Source organism: Lipotes vexillifer, unplaced genomic scaffold (genome assembly GCF_000442215.2).
Source record: "Lipotes vexillifer unplaced genomic scaffold, Lipotes_vexillifer_v1.1 scaffold2030, whole genome shotgun sequence".
In the NCBI taxonomy this organism is placed as follows: Eukaryota; Metazoa; Chordata; class Mammalia; order Artiodactyla; family Lipotidae; genus Lipotes; species Lipotes vexillifer.
Window position 1 is genome coordinate 1,163,465 of NW_006791849.1, and position 23,483 is coordinate 1,186,947.

The following is a 23,483-nucleotide window of genomic DNA, read 5'->3' on the forward strand; positions in this document are numbered from 1 at the left end:
GTAATGCTATATTAGTAGACACAGTTTAGCATTTTGTTGAGCTTGTATGCATACTGTTGATTAATTCAGTAAACGTTTGAAGCTATCAGAATGGGATAGTTAAAATATGAATGAAGCATCTCTGCTTCCAAGTTAACCAGTGAGTGTAGTGGGGGAGGGCAGGATGCAGATAGTATAAACTGGTAGCACTGAGAAGGGAGTAAATGACTGCTTTGGGTGGGTGGTGAATAAAGTGGTGAGTATTGAGATGGATCTTAAGAAATGATAAGCAGTTTCCAATGAGGCCATGGAAGAGAAGAGGAAGTTCCAGGCAGGGAGAAGTTTGTGCCAAATTACAGAGATGCTTGTAAACATGGTTGTGGGTTGAAAAATTTGCTTCACAGTGTGGTAAAAGAATTGGAGGAAGTAAGTATTGAAAGCAGGGAGACAGGTTTGGAAGCCCTTGTAGTTAGAGAAGAAACGAAGTGAGCTTGAAATAAATGCTAAAGAGAATTTTTTTAATAAGAATTTTTTAATAGAAAATTTCAACATAGATAAAAATAGAACAATTTAATGAGTCTATCTGTCACTCACTTTCAGCCCTTATCAGTGAGTGATTCATCTTGTTTCCCCTTATTGCCCTCTTCCCCATTACCACTTGTAGTCTTTTGAAGGGGAGTGAAGTTGTTTTGAGGCCCTAGGAAAGATTAATGACCAGTGGGTAAAACCATTGGGAGAGAGAGTAGAGTTCACTATAAGGAAGCACTCTTGGTGTATTAGAGGGGATGGATGCTTTGGAAGGTAGATAGCACCTACTTCTGGAGAAGCTCAAAGAGAGGACTGGAACTGCAGTGTCCAGTATGGTAGCTACTATCCATCCACATCTGGCTATTTACATTAAAAAAATATTTTTTTAATGTGGCCCGCATTTTAAATTTGGTTAATTAATTTATTTTTGCCTGCACCACACGGCATGCAGGATCTTAGTTCCCTCCCCCCACCCCAGGGATCCAACCCGTGCCCCCTGCAGTGGAAGCATAGAGTCTTAACCACTGGACCTCCAGGGAAGTCCTGCTATTTACATTTAGAATTAAGTTAATTAAAATTTTAAAAAATAAACTCCTCAGTCACACTAGCCATATTTCAAGTGTTCAGCCACCACATATGCCTAGTGGCTACCATATTGGGCAGCATGGATATAGAACTTTTTTTTTTTTTTGCGCAGTACACAGGCCTCTCACTGTTATGGCCTCTCCCGTTGCGGAGCACAGGCTCCAGACGCGCAGGGTCAGCGGCCATGGCTTACGGGCCCAGCCGTTCCGCGGCACCTGGGATCCTCCCGGACCAGGGCACGACCCCGTGTCCCCAGCATCGGCAGGCGGACTGTCAACCACTGCGCCACCAGGGAAGACCCTAGAACTTTTTTTTTTTTTTTTTTTAGTTCACTATAGAAAGTTCTGTTGGACAGCACTGGACTTGAGCACCCAGGATTCCTTTTTATCCGAGTCTTCTGGAGCTTTTGGTATGTCTAGGTCGGACCTAATTGTGCATGACTTTATGGCCAAGCCCCCTTATCCCTTCCTCGAAGTAAAACTTCATTTGAAGAGTTGTCCCTGCCCCCCACCCCGCTGCACAATTCTAGTGTGTGCTGTAATATGAGGAAAGTAATTGTATTAGCTAACAATTATTAAGCAGTTAATAATGTGCCAGGCATTGTTCTTAAGCCAGGTTGTCTATATGGAATATCATTTAATTTTCACAACCTAATGAGAAGGTATTATTTTATTATTTTTTTTGAGAACGTACTATTTTTGTCACCATTTTGTAGATCTTGAAATTAAGGCACAAAGAGCTGAAGTCATGAGGTTAAGGTCACAGAGCTAGGAAGTGATAGGGCCAGAATTTGAACCCAAGGAGTTTGCAGCAAACTGAAATAAGTTCTTGTGGGGATGGTTCTTGAAACATTGATTCTAGATGATTATGTGGCTGCATTAATTTGGCGGTTGTTCTGTGTGAATTTAGAGTTGCCAGCCCTCAGTTTGCTTAAAAAACTCTAGCTTTTACTATGTTTGGGTTGTCATGACCTGCTCCCTACTGCCATCTTGTTTGACTCATCTTTTCAGTGAGGAAGTATTCAATAAGTATTAGTTATAGAATTTCCCTTTCTAATAAAAAGACTGAAATGGGAAGAACAAAATGACTCACCTAATTGAGTTAACTTTAAGAACTGGAATTAGATTTCTAGTTTTTAGTTAATTGTCCTTTCTCTTGACAGCTGTAGTTTTTCTGTACTATAAAGAGAAATTGAATTAGTCAATATTTGTCATAATTCACATAAATTATACTACATACTTAATTTATTCAATATTCAGAGTACTTACTTTGTGCCAGGCTCTGTTCTTAAGCCCTGGGCACTCAGTGGTGAATGAGACAGAAGTGTTTGCCCTCATGAGGTATATATTCTGGAAGTGAGGGTTGGACAGAGACAGAAAGAAAATAAAGGAACATGTAATAAACAAAATTTCAGGTTTTTTTTGTTTTTGTTTTGCGGTACGTGGACCTCTCACTGTTGCAGCCTCTCCTGTTGCGGAGCACAGGCTCCAGACGCGCAGGCTCAGCGGCCATGGCTCACGGGCCCAGCCGCTCCGTGGCATGTGGGATCTTCCCAGACCGGGGCACAAACTCGTGTCCCCTGCATCAGCAGGCGGACTCTCAACCACTGCGCCACCAGGGAAGCCCAAAATTTCAGTTAAGTACTGTAATATTACTAAGTATTAGTTACTTAAGTACTAAAACAGTGATATAATAGTAGTTGGGGAGCTACTTTTGATGGGTTGGTCTGGGTAAGCCTCTCTGAGGAGGTGACATCTAAATAACAAGAAGCAGTCAGCCATGTGAATATTTGGGGGAACAACATTATTACAACTCTATTGGAAGGGAGTTTGAGGTATGTAGTATTCTTACTATGCCAAAGAGTATCAGTTGTATCCGTACAAGTAGTCTGGTTCTAGAAATTTGGATCAGTGAAGTATTTTGGCTGTGTACATTTGTCACCCAGGCTTGTTCAAATAGTTGTAGAAAATGGTGAATGACATGTATAGGTGCCATGTTGAAAAGTGGTGACGAATGACCAGAATGGTGAAAAATGAAAAAGTAAACAGTTTTTCAATTACATTGTCTGTTGGCAGTACCAGTAGAAATTGCATGCCCTTTGCATTTTAGCATGCTCTCTGTTTTTAAGCACTGCACTCTGGCGTCCTAGTGCTTTCAGTTTCCCTTAGTCAGGGAATGTCTGGAATCTTTATAATTTATCCACAGTCCCTTCTTACTTGTTTCTTTTGCTCTCGGTGTATTGATATTGTCCTTTGCAGCAAAAAAGAGTTTTAAATCTTGATCTCAAGTCCTGTTTATCTGTTTTTTCATCTGTTGTTTGTGCTTTTAGTGTCATATCTAAGAATCCATTGCCAAATCCATTGAAGATTTATTCTCATTTTTGCCTTAAGAATTTTATAGTTTTAGCTCTTATATTTACATCTTTAATCCATTTTGAGTTAATTTTTATATATGATATGCAGTAGGGGTCCAGATACATTCTTTTGCAGGTGGATATCCAGTTGTCCCAGCACTATTTGTGAAAATACTAATCTTTCCCCATTGAATTGTCCTGGCACTTTTCTCAAAAATCAGTTGACCATGAATGTAAGAGTTTATTTCTGGACAGTTAATGCTATTTCATTGATCTGTATGTCTGTCCTTATGCCGTTACCATACTGTCTTGATTACTCTAGCCTCCCTAGATTATTTTGAAGCAATTCCTGACATCATGATATTTCTTCTGTAAATATTTCAGTATAGTATCTAAGACAATGGAAACCATTATCACATTTTTAAAAATTAACATTAATTCCTTAGTATTTTTTAATGTCCCATTAGTTCAGGTTTTCCCTTTTTTTCTTTTTTAAAAGAAAAACAAGGGCTTCCCTGGTGGCGCAGTGGTTGAGAGTCCGCCTGCCGATGCAGGGGACACAGGTTCATGCCCCGGTCCAGGAGGATCCCACGTGCCGCGGAGCGGCTCGGCCCGTGAGCCATGGCCGCTGAGGCTGCGCGTCCGGAGCCTATGCCCCGCAGCAGGAGAGGCCACAACAGTGAGAGGCCCGTGTACTGGGGGAAAAAAACCAAACAAAACTCCTTTACTGAGGTATAATTAACACATAGTAAAATTCACCAATTTTAAGTGTATAATATGAATTTTTAACTTCACATTTATTTGGTTATAATTTACATACCATCAATTTCAAATTTTTTTTAATACTATATTTATATATTTTTGGCTGTGTTTGGGTCTTCGTTGCGGTACGTGGGCTTCTCACTGCAGTGGCTTCTCTTGTTGCAGAGCACGGGCTCTAGGCGCGCAGGGTACAGAAGTTGCAGCATTGCAGGCTCAGTAGTTGCAGCATGTGGGCCCTAGAGCACAGGCTCAGTAGTTGTGGCGCGTGGGCTTAGTTGCCCTGCGGCATGTGGGATCTTCCTAGACCAGGGATCGAACCTGTGTCCCCTGCATTGGCAGGTGGATTCTTAACCACTGACTGCACCACCAGGGAAGTCCCTCAATTTTTTTTTTTTAAGTTTAAGTTTTAGGGTTTCTTTGGATCTGCCTTTAGTTTGGGGGTGTGTGTGGCAGGTTTTTTGAGGTATAATTTACATACAGTAAACTCATCCTGTTTAGTGTAAAGTTCTTTTAGTTTTGACAAATGTGTATAGTCATGTTGTCAATAACACAATTAAGATATACTACCCTATAAAGTTCCCTCTTGTGCCTTTATATTAGTTAAATCCCCTCCCTTTACCCTCAGCCCTTACAATCATTGATCTGATTTCTACATCTGTAGTGCCTTTCCAGAATGTCATGTAGATGGAATCATGGATTATGTAGCTTTTGGTGTCTGGCTTCCGCTTAGTCAATAAGCACAGTGCTTTTGAAATTCATCCATGTTGTGTGTAGCATGTATCAGTAATTTGTAACTTTATAACCGAGAAGTATTCCATTGTTAAGGATATGCTACCACAGTTTGTGTATTCATTCACTAGGTAGTGGACATTTGGGTTGTTTTCAGTTTTTGGTTATTATGAATAAACTAGCTACTAACATTCATATTCATTTCTCTTGTATAATTACCTAGGGATGGGGTTGCTGGGTTTTAAAAGTATGTTAAACTTTATAACAGACTGCCAAACTCTTTTCCAAAATGGCTGTACTATTTTCCGTTTCCACCAGCAGTGTATGAAGAGTTTCAGCTTCTTGGTATCCACACTAGCAGTTGGTATTGTCAGTCTTTAATTTTACCCAGTAAATCTTATTTGGTTAAATGACTGTATAAGACTTTTTTTCCCATTTATTGGGCTATTTTTCTTTTTTTTAAATAAATAAATATTTATTTATTTATTTATGGCTGCATTGGGTCTTTGTTACTGTATACGGGCTTCCTCTAGTTGTGGAGAGCGGGGGCTATTCTTCATTGAAGTGCATGGGCTTCTTATTGCAGTGGCTTCTCTTGATGCAGAGCATGGGCTGTAGGCACACTGGCTTTAGTAGTTGTGGCTCGTGGGCTCTAGAGCACAGATTCAGTAGTTGTGGCGCACGGGCTTAGTTGCTCTGCGGCACGTGGAATCTTCCCGGACCAGGGATCGAACCCGTGACCCCTGCATTGGCAGGCGGATTCTTAACCACTGTGCCACCAGGGAAGTCCGGGCTATTTGTCTTATTAATAAGCTTTTTGTATAGTCTGGGTAGAAGTTCATTATCAGACATATTTTGCAAATACTTCCTTGTCTGGGGATTGGCTTTTTCTTTTCCTAACCGTGTCTTTTAAAAAATTCTTTATTGGAGTATAGGTTTTTTTTTTATACCGATAACATACATTTTACCATCCAAACCATTTTTTTAAATAATATATTTATTTATTTGGCTGCGCCATGTCTTAGTTGTGGCACTCAGGATCTTCATTGCTGCATGGGGGATCTTTTAGTTGTGGCATGTGGTATCTTTAGTTGTGGCTTGCAAACTCTTAGTTTTGGCATGTGGAGTCTAGTTCCCTGCCCAGGGATCGAACCTAGACCCTCTGCATTGGTAGCATGGAGTGTTAGCCACTGTACCACCAGGGAAGTACCCTGGAGTATAGTTGATTTACAATGTTGTGTTAGTGTCAGGTGTACAGCAAAGTGAATCAGTTATATTGAATACATATACATATATCCACTCTTTTTTAGATTCTTTTCCCACATAGGCCATTACTTAACAGTGTCTTTAAAAGCACAGAATATTTTAAAATTTGCTGAAGTCTGATTTGTCAGTTTTTTGCTTTTATGGTTTATATTTTTTCTGTCTTCTCTGAAACCTTTGCCTAACCCGAGATCATAAAGATTTACAACTACCATATGATCCAACAGTTCCACTTCTAGGCATTTATCCAAAGAAAATGAAAACACTTGAAAAGATATATGTACCACATGGTCATTGCAGCATTATTTACAATAGCCAAGATAAGGAAACAATCTAAGTGAAATATATGTATACAATGGAATATTACTCAGTCATAAAAGAGAATGAAATGTTGCCATTTGCAACAACATGGATGGACCTCAAGAGTGTATTGCTAAGTGCAGTAAGTCAGACACAGAAAGACAGATATTGTAGGATCTCTCATATATGTGGCTATCTTAAAAAAAACAAACTAAAAAACCAAGCTCATAGATACAGAGAGCAGATTGATGATGGCCATAGTCAGGGGGTCGGGGGTGGGAGAAATTTTTTTTTTAAGTTTTATTTAAACCTTTTATGATTAGGTCATTGATCCATTTCGAGTTAGCCTTGCTAAGCTTTCTTCTAGTAGGGTTTTTTTGGTAGATTCTCTGCATAATAATCATGTTGTCTTTTATTAAAGACAGTTTTCCTTCTTCTTGTCCAAACATTGTGCCTTTTATTTCTTTTTCTTACATTATTACATAAGCTAGAACCTCCAGTTCGAGTGTCTCATCATTTTATTTTTCTTTTACAATTTGTTCTAATGAGGGCTCACATGAGGTTCACAAGTTGTTTGCTATGTCTCAGGTCTATTTTAATCTGCAGTTTACCTTACCTCTTCATCATTTTATGGTGGGTGCTTTTGATTTGGTGGTCACTACAAAGTCCTTGTCTTTCTGGAACTTGCTCATAGTATTGTCATCAGATGTACCTTAGTAAAATACCTTTTTTTTTCCCCCCTGAATAGGTGAATCAACCTCAATTGAATTGCATTGTAAAACCTAAAAATAATTAAATGAGAGCAAGAGTACTTTCATGACATTTCTCAAATATGTGTACGTTAAACTTTCGTGGAAAGTATATAGTGCTAGTAAGTTTCTTGTAGAACTACTAGTTTGTGTAAAACAGCAGTAGACTTTATTTTTTTTTAATTTTTTAAATTATTTAGGCTGTGCTGGGTCTTCATTGTGGCGCTCGGGCTTCTCCAGTTGCGGTGCAACAGCTGCAACGCTCGCAGGCTTAGTTGCGGTATTGTGGGATCTTAGTTCCCCGACCAGGGATCGAACCTGGGGCCCCTGCATTGGGAGTGTGGAGTCTTAACCACTGGACCACCAGGGAAATCCCCAGTAGACTTTATTTTTAGATTGCACTTATTGACATTGCAGCCACATTTTTTCAGAGGTCAGCAAATTCTGCTTGTAATGACCCAGATATTTTAGGCTTTATGAGCTGTGTAACTTCTCTGTTGCATATTGTTTTTGGCTTTTTTTTTTTTTTTTTAACGCTTTAAGAACTTAAAACCATATTCACTCAAAGCCCAGACAAAAACAGGTTTATGGGCTGTAGTTTGCTGATGCTTGATTCAGAGAGTTATTACGGATGGTCCCTGACTTAGGACCGTGTGAAAGCAATAAGCGTTCAGTAGACACCCTATTTCGAATTTTGAATTTTGATCTTTTCCCAGATTAGCTTTATGTGGTATGATACTCTCTCATGGTGTTGGTCAGTGGCAGCGAGCTGCAGCCACATGATTACGAGTGGTAAGCACTTACAACCATTCTGTACCCATAATCACAATGGTTTTCACTTTCAGGACAGTGTTCAGTAAGTTACATGAGATCTTCAACACTTTATTATAAAATAGGCTTTGTGTTAGATGGTTGTACCCAACTGTAGACTAATGTAAGTGCTCTGAGCCCGTTTAAGGTAGGCTAGGCTAAGCTATGATGATCAGTAGGTTAGGTATATACATGTATTTTCGACTTTCAGCTTACACCATGGGTTTATCAGGACATAATCTCATCATAAGTTGAGGAAGATCTTTACTTTGAAAGCTTTCATGTTCATTTTTTTCTTTCTTCTTTGACTGGGCTTGTTAATTCATTAAATATTGTGTATATCATATGTGAGGCACAGTTCCTCTGTGCTAATTTTGGTTAGGTGGTAGAAAGATGGATAAGATCCTGTCTGCCAGTCTTGGTTATTTAGCTTTCATTTCATCCAAGAGCTCCTGACCGAGGCCACAAATGGGTTTTGAAATCCAGGAGTTTCTTTGGCTACGTGATGTGCCTTTTGGGATGGCATCTGCTCTGGTACCTCCTAATTTTCTCAAAGGTGTTGGCTGCTGACCTCATGGTTTTCTCTAGTGTGGGGCTGTGACTCCCTGGAGGAGCCATCATTATCTGCTTTGCACAAAAGCACCATGTTGTCAGGTGATGGCTCTGAGTAGTGGGTATATGATAGGTTTACTGGTAACTATAATGCAGAGCAGATTATGCTAAATTCCAGTCTAGAGAGTTGAAGAGAGCACCATGTATTTGATTGGGATGGCATAATCCAAGGAAGGCTTCTTGAAAAGGTGGCATTTAAGGCTGGGCAAGTTTTTTTATTACAAAAATTTAAAGATATTTTAGACAAATAGAAGTTAATGAATCATTCACAGTTCCTAATTTAAAAAAATTTTGTTTATAAATAACTTCAGAGTTATAGAAAAGTTGCAACAATTGTACAAAGAATTCTTCTATACTCTTCACCTATATTCTTCAAGGAACTTTTCACTGCATTTTTTCATTTTCTCTCTCATTAAAATTAATATATACATATATAATTAATATAAAATTTAAATAGTTTTATTAAACATATGAGAGACATGGTGCCCCTTAGTTCTAAATACTTCAGAGTGTATTTCCTAATAACAAGGATATTCTCTTACAAAACCACAGTACAATTGTCAAAATAAGGAAATTAATATTGTGCCAAATTATTATCTCTTGACCTTATTCAGATTTTACTAATTGGTCTTCTAATGTTCTTTACAGACCCCCACCCCCCCCAAAAAAAAATCTGGTCTAAGAACCGATCCAGGTTTATATGTTACATTCAGTTGTCATGTCTTGTTGGTCTCCTTTAATCTGAAGTAGTTCCGTAGTCTTTCGTGATTTGACACTCTGATATTGCAGGTTATTTTGTAGAATGTCCCTCAGCTAGGGTTTGTCTGATGTTTCCTCATGATTAGATTCAGTTTATACATTTTTGGCGAGAATACTGCAGAAGTGATGCATGTGTTCTCATTGCCTGAGAGGAGGTGAATGATGTACATTTATCCCATTGCTCATGCTGTTAACTTTGGTCACTTGATTACGATGGTGCTGGGCTCCTTTTCTATAAAGTTATTTTTCACTTTGTCATTAATCAGTATCTTGTGACGAGTTGCTTTGTGATTATGTAAATATCCTGTTTCTACTTTACTGGATTAGCATCCATTGGTGATTTTTGCCTGAAACAGTTATTACTGTGGTGGTTACCAAATGGTATCCTTCTAATTCCATCATTCCTTCTACATTTATTAGTTGGAGTTCAGTTGTCAGGTTTATAGTATGACAAGGAGATGGAGCATGAGACAACTCTCTAGGTGAAGGAGCAGGGCTCTGGGTCAGGATGGTACAGATAATTTCTGTGAAGAGTTCATCTCCATTGGCCCAGGACTTATGTGAAAATGGCACACAGAGTCCAACTGGAATGCTTCTTCCTTCTTCCTGATGAATTGACCTTTTTATCATTATAAAATGTCCCTCTTTATCTCTAGTGATATTTTTTTTGTTGTTTTAAAGCCTATGTTGTCTGATATTAGTATACCTACTCTAGCTTTCTTGTATGCATGCTATGTTTTTTTCCATCTTTTTACTTTCAGTCTATTTATATCTTTCAGTCTAAAGTATCTCTTTTATAGACAGTTTGTAGTTGGATCTTCTTCTTTTTTTTTTTAAATCAAGTAAGCCTATGTTAAACAACGATTTTACCAGTTTACTGTCAGTTGCCTTTGACCACAGTCTGCACTATTTTTGAGAGCACCCTTAGGCATGAACTTTGCTACGCACTGTTGCAAATGAATTTCATTTGGAGCTTACCTTTTTTAAAAAAATTTATTTTTTTATGTTTGTTTGTTTATGGCCCCTGTGTGGCTTACAGGATCTTAGTTCCCCGACCAGGGATCGAACCCGGGCCCTTGGCAGTGAAAGTGCAGAGTCCTAACCACTGGACTGCCATGGAATTCTGTTTTTTTAAATTGTGGTAAAATATACATAACGCAAAAGTTACTGTTTTAACCACTTTTAAATGTGTGGTTCACTGTAGTTAAATACATTCCAGTTGTTTTACTAGTACCACCTCTATTAAGTTCTAAAACATTTTCACCCCCAAAGGAAGCCCTATACACATTAAGCATTTGCTTCTAATTCCAACAGTCCCCCAGCCCCTGGGATCTACCATTCTACTTTCTATTTCTATGAATTTGAGTACTCTGTGTATCTTACATAAGTAGAATCATGTAATAGTAGTCCTTTTGTGTATGTCTTATTTCACTTTGCAGGTCTTCAAGGTTCATTCATGTTGTAGCATGTATCAGAACTTCATTTAAGACTGAATAATATTCCATTGTATGGATGGTACCACATTGTGTTTATACATTCGTCAATGGACATTTGGTTTTTTCCCACCTTTTGCCTTTTGTGAATAAAGCTTCTATGAACATTGGTGTACAAATATATGTTAAAATCTCTGCTTCCAATTATTTTGGGTGTACATTCAGAAGTGAGATTCCTGGATCATATGGTAATTCTATGTTTAGTTTTTTGAGGAACTGCCATACTATTTTTCACAGTAGCTACACAGTTTTGCATTCCTAGAAACAGTGTACAAGAGTTCCAGTTTCTCCACATTTTTGTCAACACTTGTTATTTTCTGTTTATAATAGCCATTGTTTGTTTATAATAGCCATCGTAGCTCATTGTGGTTTTGATTTGAATTTTCCTAATTACTAGTGTGATTTGAGCATCTTTTCACGTACTTAGTGGCCAACTATATAAACTTCTTTGGAGAAATGTCTGTTCAAGTCTTTTGCCCATTTTTGAACTGAGTTGTATGTTTTTTTTGATTTCGAGTTGTAGGAGTTGTTTTTTGTTTTTTTTTTTTGCGGTACGCAGGTCTCTCACTGTTGTGGCCTCTCCCGTTGCGGAGCACAGGCTCCGGACGCACAGGCTTAGCGGCCATGGCTCACGGGCCTAGCTGCTCTGTGGCATGTTGGATCTTTCCGGACCGGGCACAAACCCATGTCCCCTGCATCAGCAGGCGGACTCTCAACCACTGCGCCACCAGGGAAGCCCTGTAGGAGTTCTTTATGTATTCTAGATATTAACCTGTTATGAGATATATGCAGGTATTTTCTACTGTTCTGTGGGTTGTCTTTTTACACTCTGATACTGTTTTTTGCACAACAGTTTTTAATTTTGATGAAATCCTTTTTATACATATTTTTTCTTATGTTGTATGCCTTTGGTGTCACAGTTAATAAATTATTGCCAAATTCAAGGCCATGAAGATTTTCCTTTTTTTTTTTCCTAAGAGTTTCATAGTTTTAGCTCTTAAATTTAGATCTTTGGCTCCTTTTTTTTTGGCGGGGGGGCTGTGTTGGGTCTTAGCTGCGGCAGGTGGGATCTTTCATTGCAGCGTGCAGGCTTTTCTGTAATTGTGCATGGGCTACGTTGCCCCGTGGCATGTGGGATCTTGGTTCCCTGACCAGGGCTCAAACCCGTGTCCCCCTGCATTGGATGGTGGATTCTTAACCACTGGACCACCAGAGAAGTCCCCAGAATCATTTGTTGAAGAGATCTTCCTTTGAATGATCTTGACCCCCTTGTTAATTATCAATTGCCCATAAATATGAGGGTTTATTTCTGGGCTCTGTATTCTATGCCATTGGTTTTTATGTCTGTCCTTAGGCCAGGACCACACTGTTTTTATTACTGTAGCTTTGTGATGAGTTTTGAAATTGGGAAGCCACACTTTGCTTTTGATTTTTGTGTATTTTTAAATGTTATAATAATTTTTCCTGCACATTTTGTTTTCTTCACATGCCATTATTTGCTGAAGGAACTGTCATCTCTTAAGTGAAATTTACCACATCCTGGATTTTATGGACTTGTAAACTTATGGTATCAGTTAACTTACTCTTCTACCCAATGTTCCCTCTAAACTGGTAGATAAATACACTTGATTAAATCCAGGCTTCCATTGTGTCATATCTGAAGGCTTTTTTTTTTTTTGACTTAAGGAAATTGTAAAAAGCAAGAAGAATGATATAATGAACCCCTGCACACCCATCACCTGGCTTCAGCAGTTAGCAACTCATGCCAGCCTTTTTTCATTTATAACCCCGTCTGTTTTCTCCCTCCTGTATTATTTTGAAGCAATATGAACTCTTTATTATTATTTTTGTAAATTTCTTTATATTAATTTGACTGGCATTTTGAATCACATTTTAACCTCATGTTCAGTGGTTATTGGAAATTTAGAATCCTGGATATTGTTGTTTTGCTAAATCTGATCTGTCACATTATAGGTATATTTAGGACTAGGATATGACCTTAGCTTTTTTGAGAGTCTTTTTTTTTTTTTTTTTTTTACTTTATGAAATATTAGAATGCTTTTCCTGAAATACTAAAGGAAAAGAGTAAAAGTCAAGCATAATCTGAGTGGATCCAAAAAAGAAAAAAACAAGAATGAACGTGGGCTTTACCAGTTTCAGAGAATGTTACTGTGGTATGCTAACATTCCCTTTGGGTGTCCACCCACCTGGTAGATCAGTGGAAATCAGTGGTTTCTATACTGATTTTGTACCACTTTTATACCACTCTGAGTCTTTTATTTTCCTTACTGACCAGTTTGTTCTACTAAGTAAACTGGATTGTTTCAAAGATACAACTGTACAATCAATAAAAAAATAATGTAACTTCTGTAACGGAGTTTTATGTTTTAAATTTTTTCGTGGGCCTCTCACTGTTGTGGCCTCTCCTGTTGCGGAGCACAGGCTCCGGACACGCAGGCTCAGCGGCCATGGCTCACAGGCCTAGCCGCTCCACGGCATGTGGAATCTTCCCAGACCGGGGCACGAACCCATGTCCCCTGCATCGGCAGGCGGACTCTCAACCACTGCACCACCAGGGAAGCCCATATTTTAAATTCTTTTAAATAGCATTGTGGGGATGCTGCATAAGTTTAAGGGCTCTCAACCACTGCACCACCAGGGAAGCCCATATTTTAAATTCTTTTAAATAGCATTGTGGGGATGCTGCATAAGTTTAAGGGCACTTAATTAATGTCATTTGTTTAAGTCTTTTAACTGTGGCATCACAGCAACCACTAGGATAAGATAAAATGGCAAGACTTAGCTATTTTATAGTCTTTGACGGGACTTCCCTGGTGGTCCAGTGGCTAAGACTCCACGCTCCCATTGCAGGGGGCCAGGGTTCAATCTCTGGTCAGGGAACTAGATCCCACATGCCACAAGTAAGAGTTCGCACGCCACAACTAAAGATCCCACATGCAGCAATGAAGATCCCACACGCCACAACTAAGACCCAGCGCAGCCAAACAACAAACAAACAAATAAATAAAATCTGTTTGTCTTTGGCTGCAGACTACAAATAAATAGAAAAACAGTACATTCAAATGGTATTTAAAAGATGTAGGGCTTCCCTGGTGGCGCAGTGGTTGAGAGTCCGCCTGCCGATGCAGGGGACGCGGGTTCGTGCCCCGGTCCGGGAAGATCCCACATGCCGCGGAGCGGCTGGGCCCGTGAGCCATGGCCGCTGGGCCTGCGCGTCCGGAGCCCGTGCTCCGCAACGGGAGAGGCCACAGCAGTGAGAGGCCCGCGTATCACAAAAAAAAAAAAAAAAAAAAAAAAGATGTAGAAATTGGGTTAGGCTTTATTGTCAAGTTCATTCCTTGTGATACAATGTCAGAAAGGCAACATAATCTAGAAATGAAAAGTCTATACTTTAGATCACCTGGTTTAAATACCAGCTCTACTGCTCTTGAACTGGATGATTTGGGTCAAGATATTTAGCTGCTAATGTACAGTTTCCTTACCTGTAAAGTAGGGGAGAGATTTGACATAATGCTTACCATAGTGTCTGGTTTGTCATGTTTTATAAATGATAAATTATTGGTCATATTCCTTAAGAATAAGGAATTTCTCTGTGCTGTGTGAGAGGTAGAATGTTAGAAGTGGAAGGAATCTCAGGTGATTTGATTGAAGACATTATTTTCTTTCTTTGTCTTCTTTTTTTTTTTCGGCCGTGCCACACGTTATGTGGGATATTCCCCAACCAGAGATTGAACCCGCGCCCCCTGCTTTGGGAGCACGGAGTCTTAACCACTGGACCACCAGGGAAGTCCAAAGACATTACTTTCTAGATGAGAGAAGGTAGATGAGAGTTGGAGACAATCAGCTGACATCGAATTGCTAATATCAGTACTGCTTTTCTGAGAATTGGCACCATTCATACTGCTGGGCTTTTTCACCTGAATTGTGCTTCTCTTTGAGTGTTTGAAGTTTGTGGCTTTATTTGAGTGTTGTGATTGTTTTATTAGAATGAGATTCCAATACTGTTACTCAAGAGTAACTAATTTTACTTTATTAATTTTTTATCATTTCATAAAGGGCCTAATTTTTTCCACTGGAGCAAGCCTTACAGTGTATTATGTTTTCTAAGTTCACTTGAAAATAGAGTTCATGTTATTGGAAATTACTTGACAACTGATGTTGGTGTACTGCACTGTTTCAGAGGGAGGGGTTTGGCAGGGAAAGGCACTTGTTATATAGATCCTCACAGAGGCACTTATTATTTAAAGTGAAAGTTCTTCGAATGATTCAACTTATTTTCAAATGTCTATCTGCAGTTGTAAACACAGTACCTATTTTTAGAGGTGAGGGAAAAATATGGGCGGTAACTTGATGTTAGTCAAATATGTCAGTTAAATCAGGAATAGAATCTATATTTTGCTCCTGGGTAGCTTTTTATAACAGAGTGAGTGGTTACTTTTGGAGTAGAGATTATTATATTTGGTATTGGTTATTTCTTTAAATAGGTTGTTTTTATTTTTACTTTATTTCATTTTGATTGTGGTCACATTTCTTTCCTCCTTCCTCCCTCCCTTGACCCCTACCTGTTCTGGGCCTCTGAGCCAGCAAAGCGTAGCGAGAGTCATACTTACGTAGCCTTTATACTTAATATTAGATGAGCCCTCCCCACAGATAGCCTGTGTGTTTTTGGATGGAATTATAAGATATTTTCAATTTTAAAAATTTTTTTAGCTTGTTTAGCCTGTTGAATTTCATAAATATAACATTTAATCTTTTCAGAGGCCGAAACAGTAGCAAAGGACTGCCTCAGTCTACGGTGAGTAACTTTAATGTTACTTGTTTGGAAAAATTGATAACTAAAATGTGATTTCTAAACCACAGACCAAAAGCCAAGGCCAAAAAATAAATAAGTTGTCTTCTATCTCAGATAACCTTTGCAGATTAATATGGTTAGCTGTAAGACCGTTAGCTGTATCTTTTGGGTATTTTTTTAATATAAATTTATTTATTTATGGCCGTGTTGGGTCTTCGTTGCTGTTCACGGGCTTTCTCTAGTTGCAGTGAGCCAGAGCTACTCTTCATTGTGGTGCGTGGGCTTCTCGTTGTGGTGGCTTCTCTTGTTGCGGAGCATGGGCTCTAGGCGCGCGGGCTTCAGTAGTTGCAGTGTGTGGGCTCAGCAGTTATGGCTCACAGACTCTATAGAGTGCAGGCTCAGTAGTTGTGGCACATGGGCTTAGTTGGTCCACAGCATGTGGGATTTTCCCGGACCAGGGCTCGAACCCGTGTCCCCTGCATTGGCAGGCGGATTCTTAGGACTTCCACCTGCCACCAGGGAAGTCCTATTTGTTGTTTTTTAATGATGACTCTATGTGTAAAATGCAGAATTATCTGTAAATTATATTTTTATTTTTCATGCTTAATCATAACAACTCATTTGTTCTTTTATAAATGACTAAAGGCAAATATAAATGATTAATGAGATAAATGGAACACTGGGACTGGAGTTTTCAAAACTTTGGGGTTTTGTTTTTGAAATAATGTGCTATCTTTTATTTCTTTCATTTTTCTCCCTTGGAAAAGGGCCTTCTGGTTTTAAATTTTGGAACTTTATGAGTGAAATTAAGCTGGGCACAAAGGACAGAAGGTGCAAGTTCCACAAGATGCAAGAAATATAAATGAGAAGCTGTCTCTATTTTTTGAGACTTCACCTTTATTGTGGACAGATTTTCTTTTTTAGAATCAGGACACATGCTTATGTAGTGTGTAATAAGGAGTGATGTGGTTTATTAGACCTTAGAGCAATATCATTGATTCAGATATGCTAAGAGAAGATAGTCAAGGGTCTTCTACAGAGGTTCCCCTTCTACCCCATTTATTTTATTTTTTTTATTTTTTTAAGCATAGGATTGATTGATTGATTTATGGCTGCATTAGGTCTTCGTTGTGGTGCACAGGCTTCTCATTGCAGTGGCTTCTCTTGTTACGGAGCACGGGCTGTAGGTGCGCAGGCTTCAGTAGTTGTGTCTCGTGGTCTCCAGAGCTCAGGCTCAGTAGTTGTGGCACATGGACTTAGTTGTTGCGTGATATGTGGGATCCTCCTGGACCAGGGCTGGAACCCGTATCCCCTGCATGGACAGGTGGATTCCCAACCACTGCGCCACCAGGGCAGTCCCTACCCCATTTATTTTTTAAGGTATATTTAACCCTATTTAGTGTACATTTCTGTGAGTTTTGATGTATACAATTGTGTAACCACCACAACAGTCAAGGTAATAGAACAGTTTATCAGCTCCAGAAATCCCTCATGCCAGTTTGTAGTGAATCCTACTCTTCAGTCATTGACCTGTCTTCTGTTCCTGTGGTTTTGTCTTTCCTCATATATGGAAGTTCACTTTTGCTTTTTTGTATCATGTATAGTCAAAACATTGTTAGTTGTTATGACTGATTTCACTTTTGAAAACTTACACTCCATAAGGAGGCAAAAGATTGTAGTAAACCAAATCTCCCTTCAGTGAGTGTAAGGTATTATAAACCTAACTAAATATTTTGTAACAAAAGAAGTGTTAATTTTATTATATATACAAAGATAAATAATGAGTGCCAATAATGTTTTTTCTTAATATTCCAGATTTCTTTTGATGGAATCTATGCAAATATGAGGATGGTTCATATACTTACATCAGTTGTTGTAAGTTATCAGAGTATTGGGGAGAAACTGCCTTGTGAGTGGAATAAAATAATTTCATGAACTTAAAATGTGAATTATTCTCAAAGTAACATTTCTTAGGTCATGTTTAATCAGGATGATTTAGAAAACAGATGAGAATTCTATTCAAGCCATTGCAACTCACTATAAAAGCGTTCTTGTTAACCCTGCTGTGTACGAAATAATGTTACTAGTTGATTGTCTTTAGTGCATTATTTTGTCACTTAACAAAACTGGAGTCAAAAATACTAAATTTCACTACTTAAACTTACACTGCAGACTCTGAGCAAGGCCTCCTGAAGAATTTTGAGAATTTGGTGTATTAATGTTTTAAAATTTTTTATTCTGTCAGTGGTTACCTAATATGTTGAATGAAGCTATTAAAAAGTAAAATGAAAGCAGTTATCCCCCATGACTTCATAGCACAGTGTTTCTTTGATAAATTAATTGTATGTTTTTAGGGATCCAAATGTGAAGTACAAGTGAAAAACGGAGGTATATATGAAGGAGTTTTTAAAACATACAGTCCTAAGGTAATTTTTACTTTTTTTCTTTTTTTTAAAATATAAACCCCCTTGAATCATCAGCTACTGTATATGTTTGTATGACTTCCTTGTAGTGTTTATTAGTTTCTGATTTAGCAATTTATAGTTGTGAGGCAGGTATGTTTGTCACATTTTCATGCTTAGTACTTTACTTTTAATGCGCTTTTAAAAACCACTTTGAATGATTTCGCTCTTCAGTTTCAAGTACTGATTATAGACAGGTTTGTGTATTCAAAAAGACTTCTTGCTCTTTGTGCTTATTAAAATATTTTTGCCTTTGCAAGTATTATGAACTAGAAGAGTGATCTGGCGTTTCATTGTTTTCCTCTTTACCACTATTGTGCTTAAGACAGACCATGGCAGTAAAGACCAACTTTTAGATGAGAGGATTTTTGAATATTGGAATAGATAGTAGATCATATTTCTGAGAAAAAGGTATGATTATAAGGATGTCTTGAGATAATTTTTTACCAAAGGCATATAAGAAATAGTACCTTGATGTGCTAAAGTATTCTTGTCAGATTTTATTTTATAAATGTTTTGAATATTTACTTACGTTATTCTTTCTAGTGTGATTTGGTGCTTGATGCTGCGCATGAGAAAAGTACAGAATCCAGTTCGGGGCCAAAACGTGAAGAAATAATGGAGAGTATTTTGTTCAAGTGTTCAGATTTTGTTGTGGTACAGTTTAAAGATATGGACTCCAGTTATGCAAGAAGAGGTGAGTTTTGATTTCCTAAATATGCTTCATGGTTTATTAGATATATTCAGGCAAAGACTCTCTGCACTAATCATACAGACTTTTCTTTTTTCTTTTTCTTTCTTTTTTTAAAGAAATAAGAACTTTTTTGATTAAGACAAATGGAAATTTTAACGGGCTTTTTTGATTAAGAGAAATGGAAATTTTAATGCACTTTTGCTGGAAAATATTTAAAGCCTCAGGGGAAGATTCCTTGGTACTTTTGGTAGGATGAATAATGAGAGTTTGTATTCTATTAAAAAATAGTTTGTAAAGAATTTTCTAAAGTTTTATGATCAAGAATGCTACTGATTATACTCAACTAAAAATTTCTTGTCCCATTTGACTTAGTGTTTTAGCTTATATGTTTTTAGTTTTATAATGTTTATAAATAATACTTATAGTTTTACTATGCTTATTGTTCTGTAAATACTTTAGTTTTCTAATTTGTAAAGAAATCAAAGCACAGGGCTAAGGGAGAAAGGCAGAGAGCTATGGATAGAAAATGATTGTCTAATGAAGTTGAAAAACGTAAAGAAGTAGAACATGTATACTGGAAGAAACATTCAGAGTATGGGACTATGTTTTAAGAATATAAAAGCGGTGATGCAGTTATGTTAAAATTTAGTCTGTTTCAGGTGTCTATTGAGGAGGAAGATATGGGAATTGCTGTTACTCATTTGGAGAGCATACTCTGCGGTATTGAGTGTTCAATAACACATTGAAAGGCTCTCCTGAGCAATTTTGAAATTGGTTCTAAAATTATCAAATTTTTGGGGAGGTGGGGTTCAAACTCTGTAGTCATTTATTTCTATTGCAAATTATAACAGCAGTTTTTGATTTTCATTATTCAGTCTATACCAACAGTTGTTTTCATTGTTGCCCTGATTCTTCTATGCTGTTATTTAGAAATTACAAGCCTCCAGAAGGTTAAAGTCTTTCTCTTAGACCTCTTAATAAGGTTTTCACCTTTAGTTAGATTGCTTTTTCAGAAGCTAGGCAGGCTAGATACTCTGTAACTGCTTTTGCATTGCTGATGAAAGCACTGTGTTTTGATTTTGTATTTTCCTAAATGTCTGTGTCTTTGATTCACAACTCTTTGTCTAAGAGTCCTTCAGTGGCCCGTACAAGGAAACAAGTCTGTTTTTAGTGACTGCCTTTGGAGTTGATTATGTTTATGTCCAGGAGCACAAAATTATTTATATTTATACTTACACTATTGAAGTATTTCACTGTTTTAAATTTAAAAAGTGACTTGGATCATAAGTCAAAAGGAAAAATAAAATTTTAGTTGAATTTATCACTTAGCACTCTGGAAAAAGTATTGGCAACAACAGCAACAGATGTTCCCTGATCTATTGGGTACCAGGCCATTTAGCTAAAAGCCATTCACAGTATGCTTTGGTTTTTGTTCTTAAAGGTAATTGGCATTTCCCAAGTTTGGAAAGGTAAATATTGCTTGAAGACATGTATGGTATCCATCCCATTCACTGATCCTGTTAAAAATTAATGTCTTTAAATTTTTATTTTATTATTTTATTATGCCTTTATTTCTCAGGTAATTTGTGTTTGTTGTAGAAAGCCAAGAAAATGCAAATCAAAGCAACAGCTTTGACAGCGTTCAGTACACTCATAAGGGGATGTATGTATGTACATAAATAGTTTTTTTGATGAGGACATCTAGTAGTGGAGTAATTTCAGGTATTTTATTTAAAGACTGTAGTGGTTTAGTGAATTATACAATTCTGTCCAGTGCATAGTATCCTGAAAATAGTATTAAGTCATGTGTTTAGGATTTCAGTTCTCTTAATCCTGATTCTTAACACTATCCTGGCAGAAGTTGCCTCTATAAAAGTATTATTTTGGAGATACTATAGAGAAAAATGTTTTAGTAATTAATTGGCATGATTTATTGTGAAAATTAAGGCACTTAGTACTGCTTTTAGATTTATATTATTTTGTGTTAAACACATACTCATTTCTAGTCTCCTTGAGTAAAGGAAGGTAGGATTTAACTAGTGATTCTTAGTGCTGGTTTCACATTTTAGTCTCCATGGGTTTTAAAAATTGCCTAGTTCTCACTTTTGGAGATTCTGATTTCATTGTAATTAGCCTGGGTGAGGCTCTGAGTATTTGATTCTGAGGTGTAGTCAGGCATGTGAGCCGTGGGTTTCATATGATAAGATCCTAGGAATGGCTCTGTTCTGGAGGTCATGAGGATTTGTACTTTCTTTCCTTACCTCACAGTGCCCTTTCTGTCTCAGAATTGTAGATTATCTTGAATAGTCCCCACTGGTGTCAGTTTGATACCACTTTGCTACGTTTTAAATGGGTAGATGGATTGAGGGGTTTTTTTTAAGGATTAATGGAAGTAAATGAGTGATAAGAACAAAAAAACTAATATTACATTGTAGCTTCCTAAAAGAAGAGGGAAATTTGTTTCCTTTCTGAGCTTTTATCTTATAATTCTATTCTGTAATAGTACTGTCAAAATCTTAAGTTGATCATACGTAACTAAAATCAAGTGCCTATTCTATGTGTTGGGCTCTGTGCTAAGCATTTTATGTGCACTTTTTCGTTTAATCATCACAACTTCTTTCTGAAATGGGTGTGATTATTATCCACATGTTGTAGGTGAGGGAACTGAGACATGATTAATTAACTTGATAAAGTGAGGACACAAACCCAAATGCTCTCTAACCCCAAGTCATGCTCTTAAACATTGTCCTATAGTGACATAAATTATGTGGTCTAATTTATTGTTTAGCTGAGCTGGTTCAGAATTAATCTGGATTTACCTTAAAGGATTTACCCACAAATAAAGCCAAAAATAAAAAACAAAATTCTCATGCAGAATAAATATGCAGATTATTATATTGTTCAAAAATTCTTTTCCTTTTTAAATGTTTGGCTTTCTTTGGGGAAAACTTCTTAGAGTTAGTAAGGTCAATGTGGCTTTTAAGTTTTTAATGCTAACTTCACTGATTTTAATAAGGTTTAAAAGTCATTCATATACATATGCAAATGAATAATAGGCCTAGAAATAATTGATATCTTAGGATATGGTGAAAAAGTTTCATCTGACCTCTTGAATGTTGTACACATACCAGTTTGATTTATGGGCAAAGTGAAAAGTAGCTTTACATCTTGCAAGCCTGTACATTTTGCACATGTGTAATTAGAAGAGACCATCAGATTATCACTGGAAAATTAGTGTGTGTTTTACCTTTTATTTGAATTCCAGTGCGGACAGAACTGGGATGCTCTCATTTTCCCCTTTTCATTTTGCCATCTTTTTTTTAGGGCATTCAGCTGCCTTTGTATCTGTCTACCTTGGAATTGGCATATTGTCGCTACTCGATTTTTACTTGGTTTTCTGTCTCTTTCCAACATTCCTTTCTCATCTCCTTTTTTCCTTTATTCTCTTTCTGCTCTTCCTATTGCTCCTTTATTCATATTTTGCTCTTTGATTTAATACCCCAATTCAACTGTATTTTAGTTCTCTGGCTTCTCTTCTTTTGTACTTCCTTATCCCATTCTCTCTCATGCTTCTTTCTACTGCTTCATTTCCTTTGTACTATTCTCAGCCTGTAGAACAGGGATCAGCAGACTTAAAGCCTGTGGACCAAATCGACTCATCAATAAATAAAGTTTTATTGAAACACAGTTATGCCCATTCATTCATTTATACATTGTCTGTGGCTGCTTTAATGCTACAGCGATAGAGTTGAATAGCTGTAATAGAGACTATATGGCTTTCAAAGTCAAAAAATGTTTACCATCTGGCCCTTTATAGGAAAAGTTTGCCAAGTCTAGACCTAGATTATTTTCCCTACTGCGTCTCAGCTGTTACGGTTGTTCAAAAATATATATTGTACCAGCTTTAGTGAAATAACACAGAACATATTTTGTCTCAGCACTCATCCTTTGACTCTAGATTCATCTAGTACAGTCTAATTTCATCTAATTCCTTATTTCAAGTTAGATTTAGTCTTAAGAATCACTTTTGCTTGCCAGCTCCTTTGTCACAGTGAGTGAAAAACCATAAATGAGAAAATTGGTTATTGGGAATGCTCTCTATAATCATCTGTCTCCTCCCCCATCTACAGATTTATCTTCCCCCTTGCCATCACTGTTCTCTTTCCTTTGGCTTTAGTAGAGGAGGTATCTCACTTCTTGTTTAATCCCAGCTTCCCCAGTCATGCCCTTGACTCTGTCCATTTTACCATTCCTGCGTTCTTGCTCTTTTTTATCACCTCTCTGTGTCCAGACTCTTCAACCTCTTCCTTTCCACTTACTCTTTCCCTTTAGCCTGACAACTGGTTCAAGTCCTTCTCATCCTAAAAAGAGTCCCTTTTTATCTTGAGTTCTTCTAACTACTGTTCTGTATTCCTTTCTTATCCAAATTTCTTAACTCGCATTTTCTACTGACTCCTCCCATGAGGAGTAGTCTGCCTTTTATGCTCACAACTTGGAAACTTCTGAGGCTACCAGTAACCTCTAGTTGCTAGATCTTTTGGACTGTTTCAGTCTTTACTGCTGCATTTGACACTGTTGATTTCACCCTCCTT

At 37.6% G+C, this 23,483-nt stretch overlaps 1 protein-coding gene and 1 non-coding gene across 2 annotated transcripts in view; one reads left to right on the forward strand and one right to left on the reverse strand.

The window, feature by feature from the left end:
• Positions 1 to 23,483, forward strand: part of ATXN2 (ataxin 2) — a 122,582-nt gene that overhangs the window by 16,733 nt on the left and 82,366 nt on the right. Inside the window, exons 2-5 of the mRNA XM_007464876.1 lie at positions 15,702 to 15,738; positions 17,551 to 17,610; positions 18,090 to 18,161; positions 18,744 to 18,894. Of these exons, the coding sequence (XP_007464938.1) occupies positions 15,702 to 15,738; positions 17,551 to 17,610; positions 18,090 to 18,161; positions 18,744 to 18,894 (320 nt within the window). The remainder of the gene's footprint in view (positions 1 to 15,701; positions 15,739 to 17,550; positions 17,611 to 18,089; positions 18,162 to 18,743; positions 18,895 to 23,483) is intronic.
• Positions 7,546 to 7,618, reverse strand: TRNAG-CCC (transfer RNA glycine (anticodon CCC)). Its single transcript has one exon. It is a non-coding gene; the product is annotated as a tRNA-Gly (tRNA).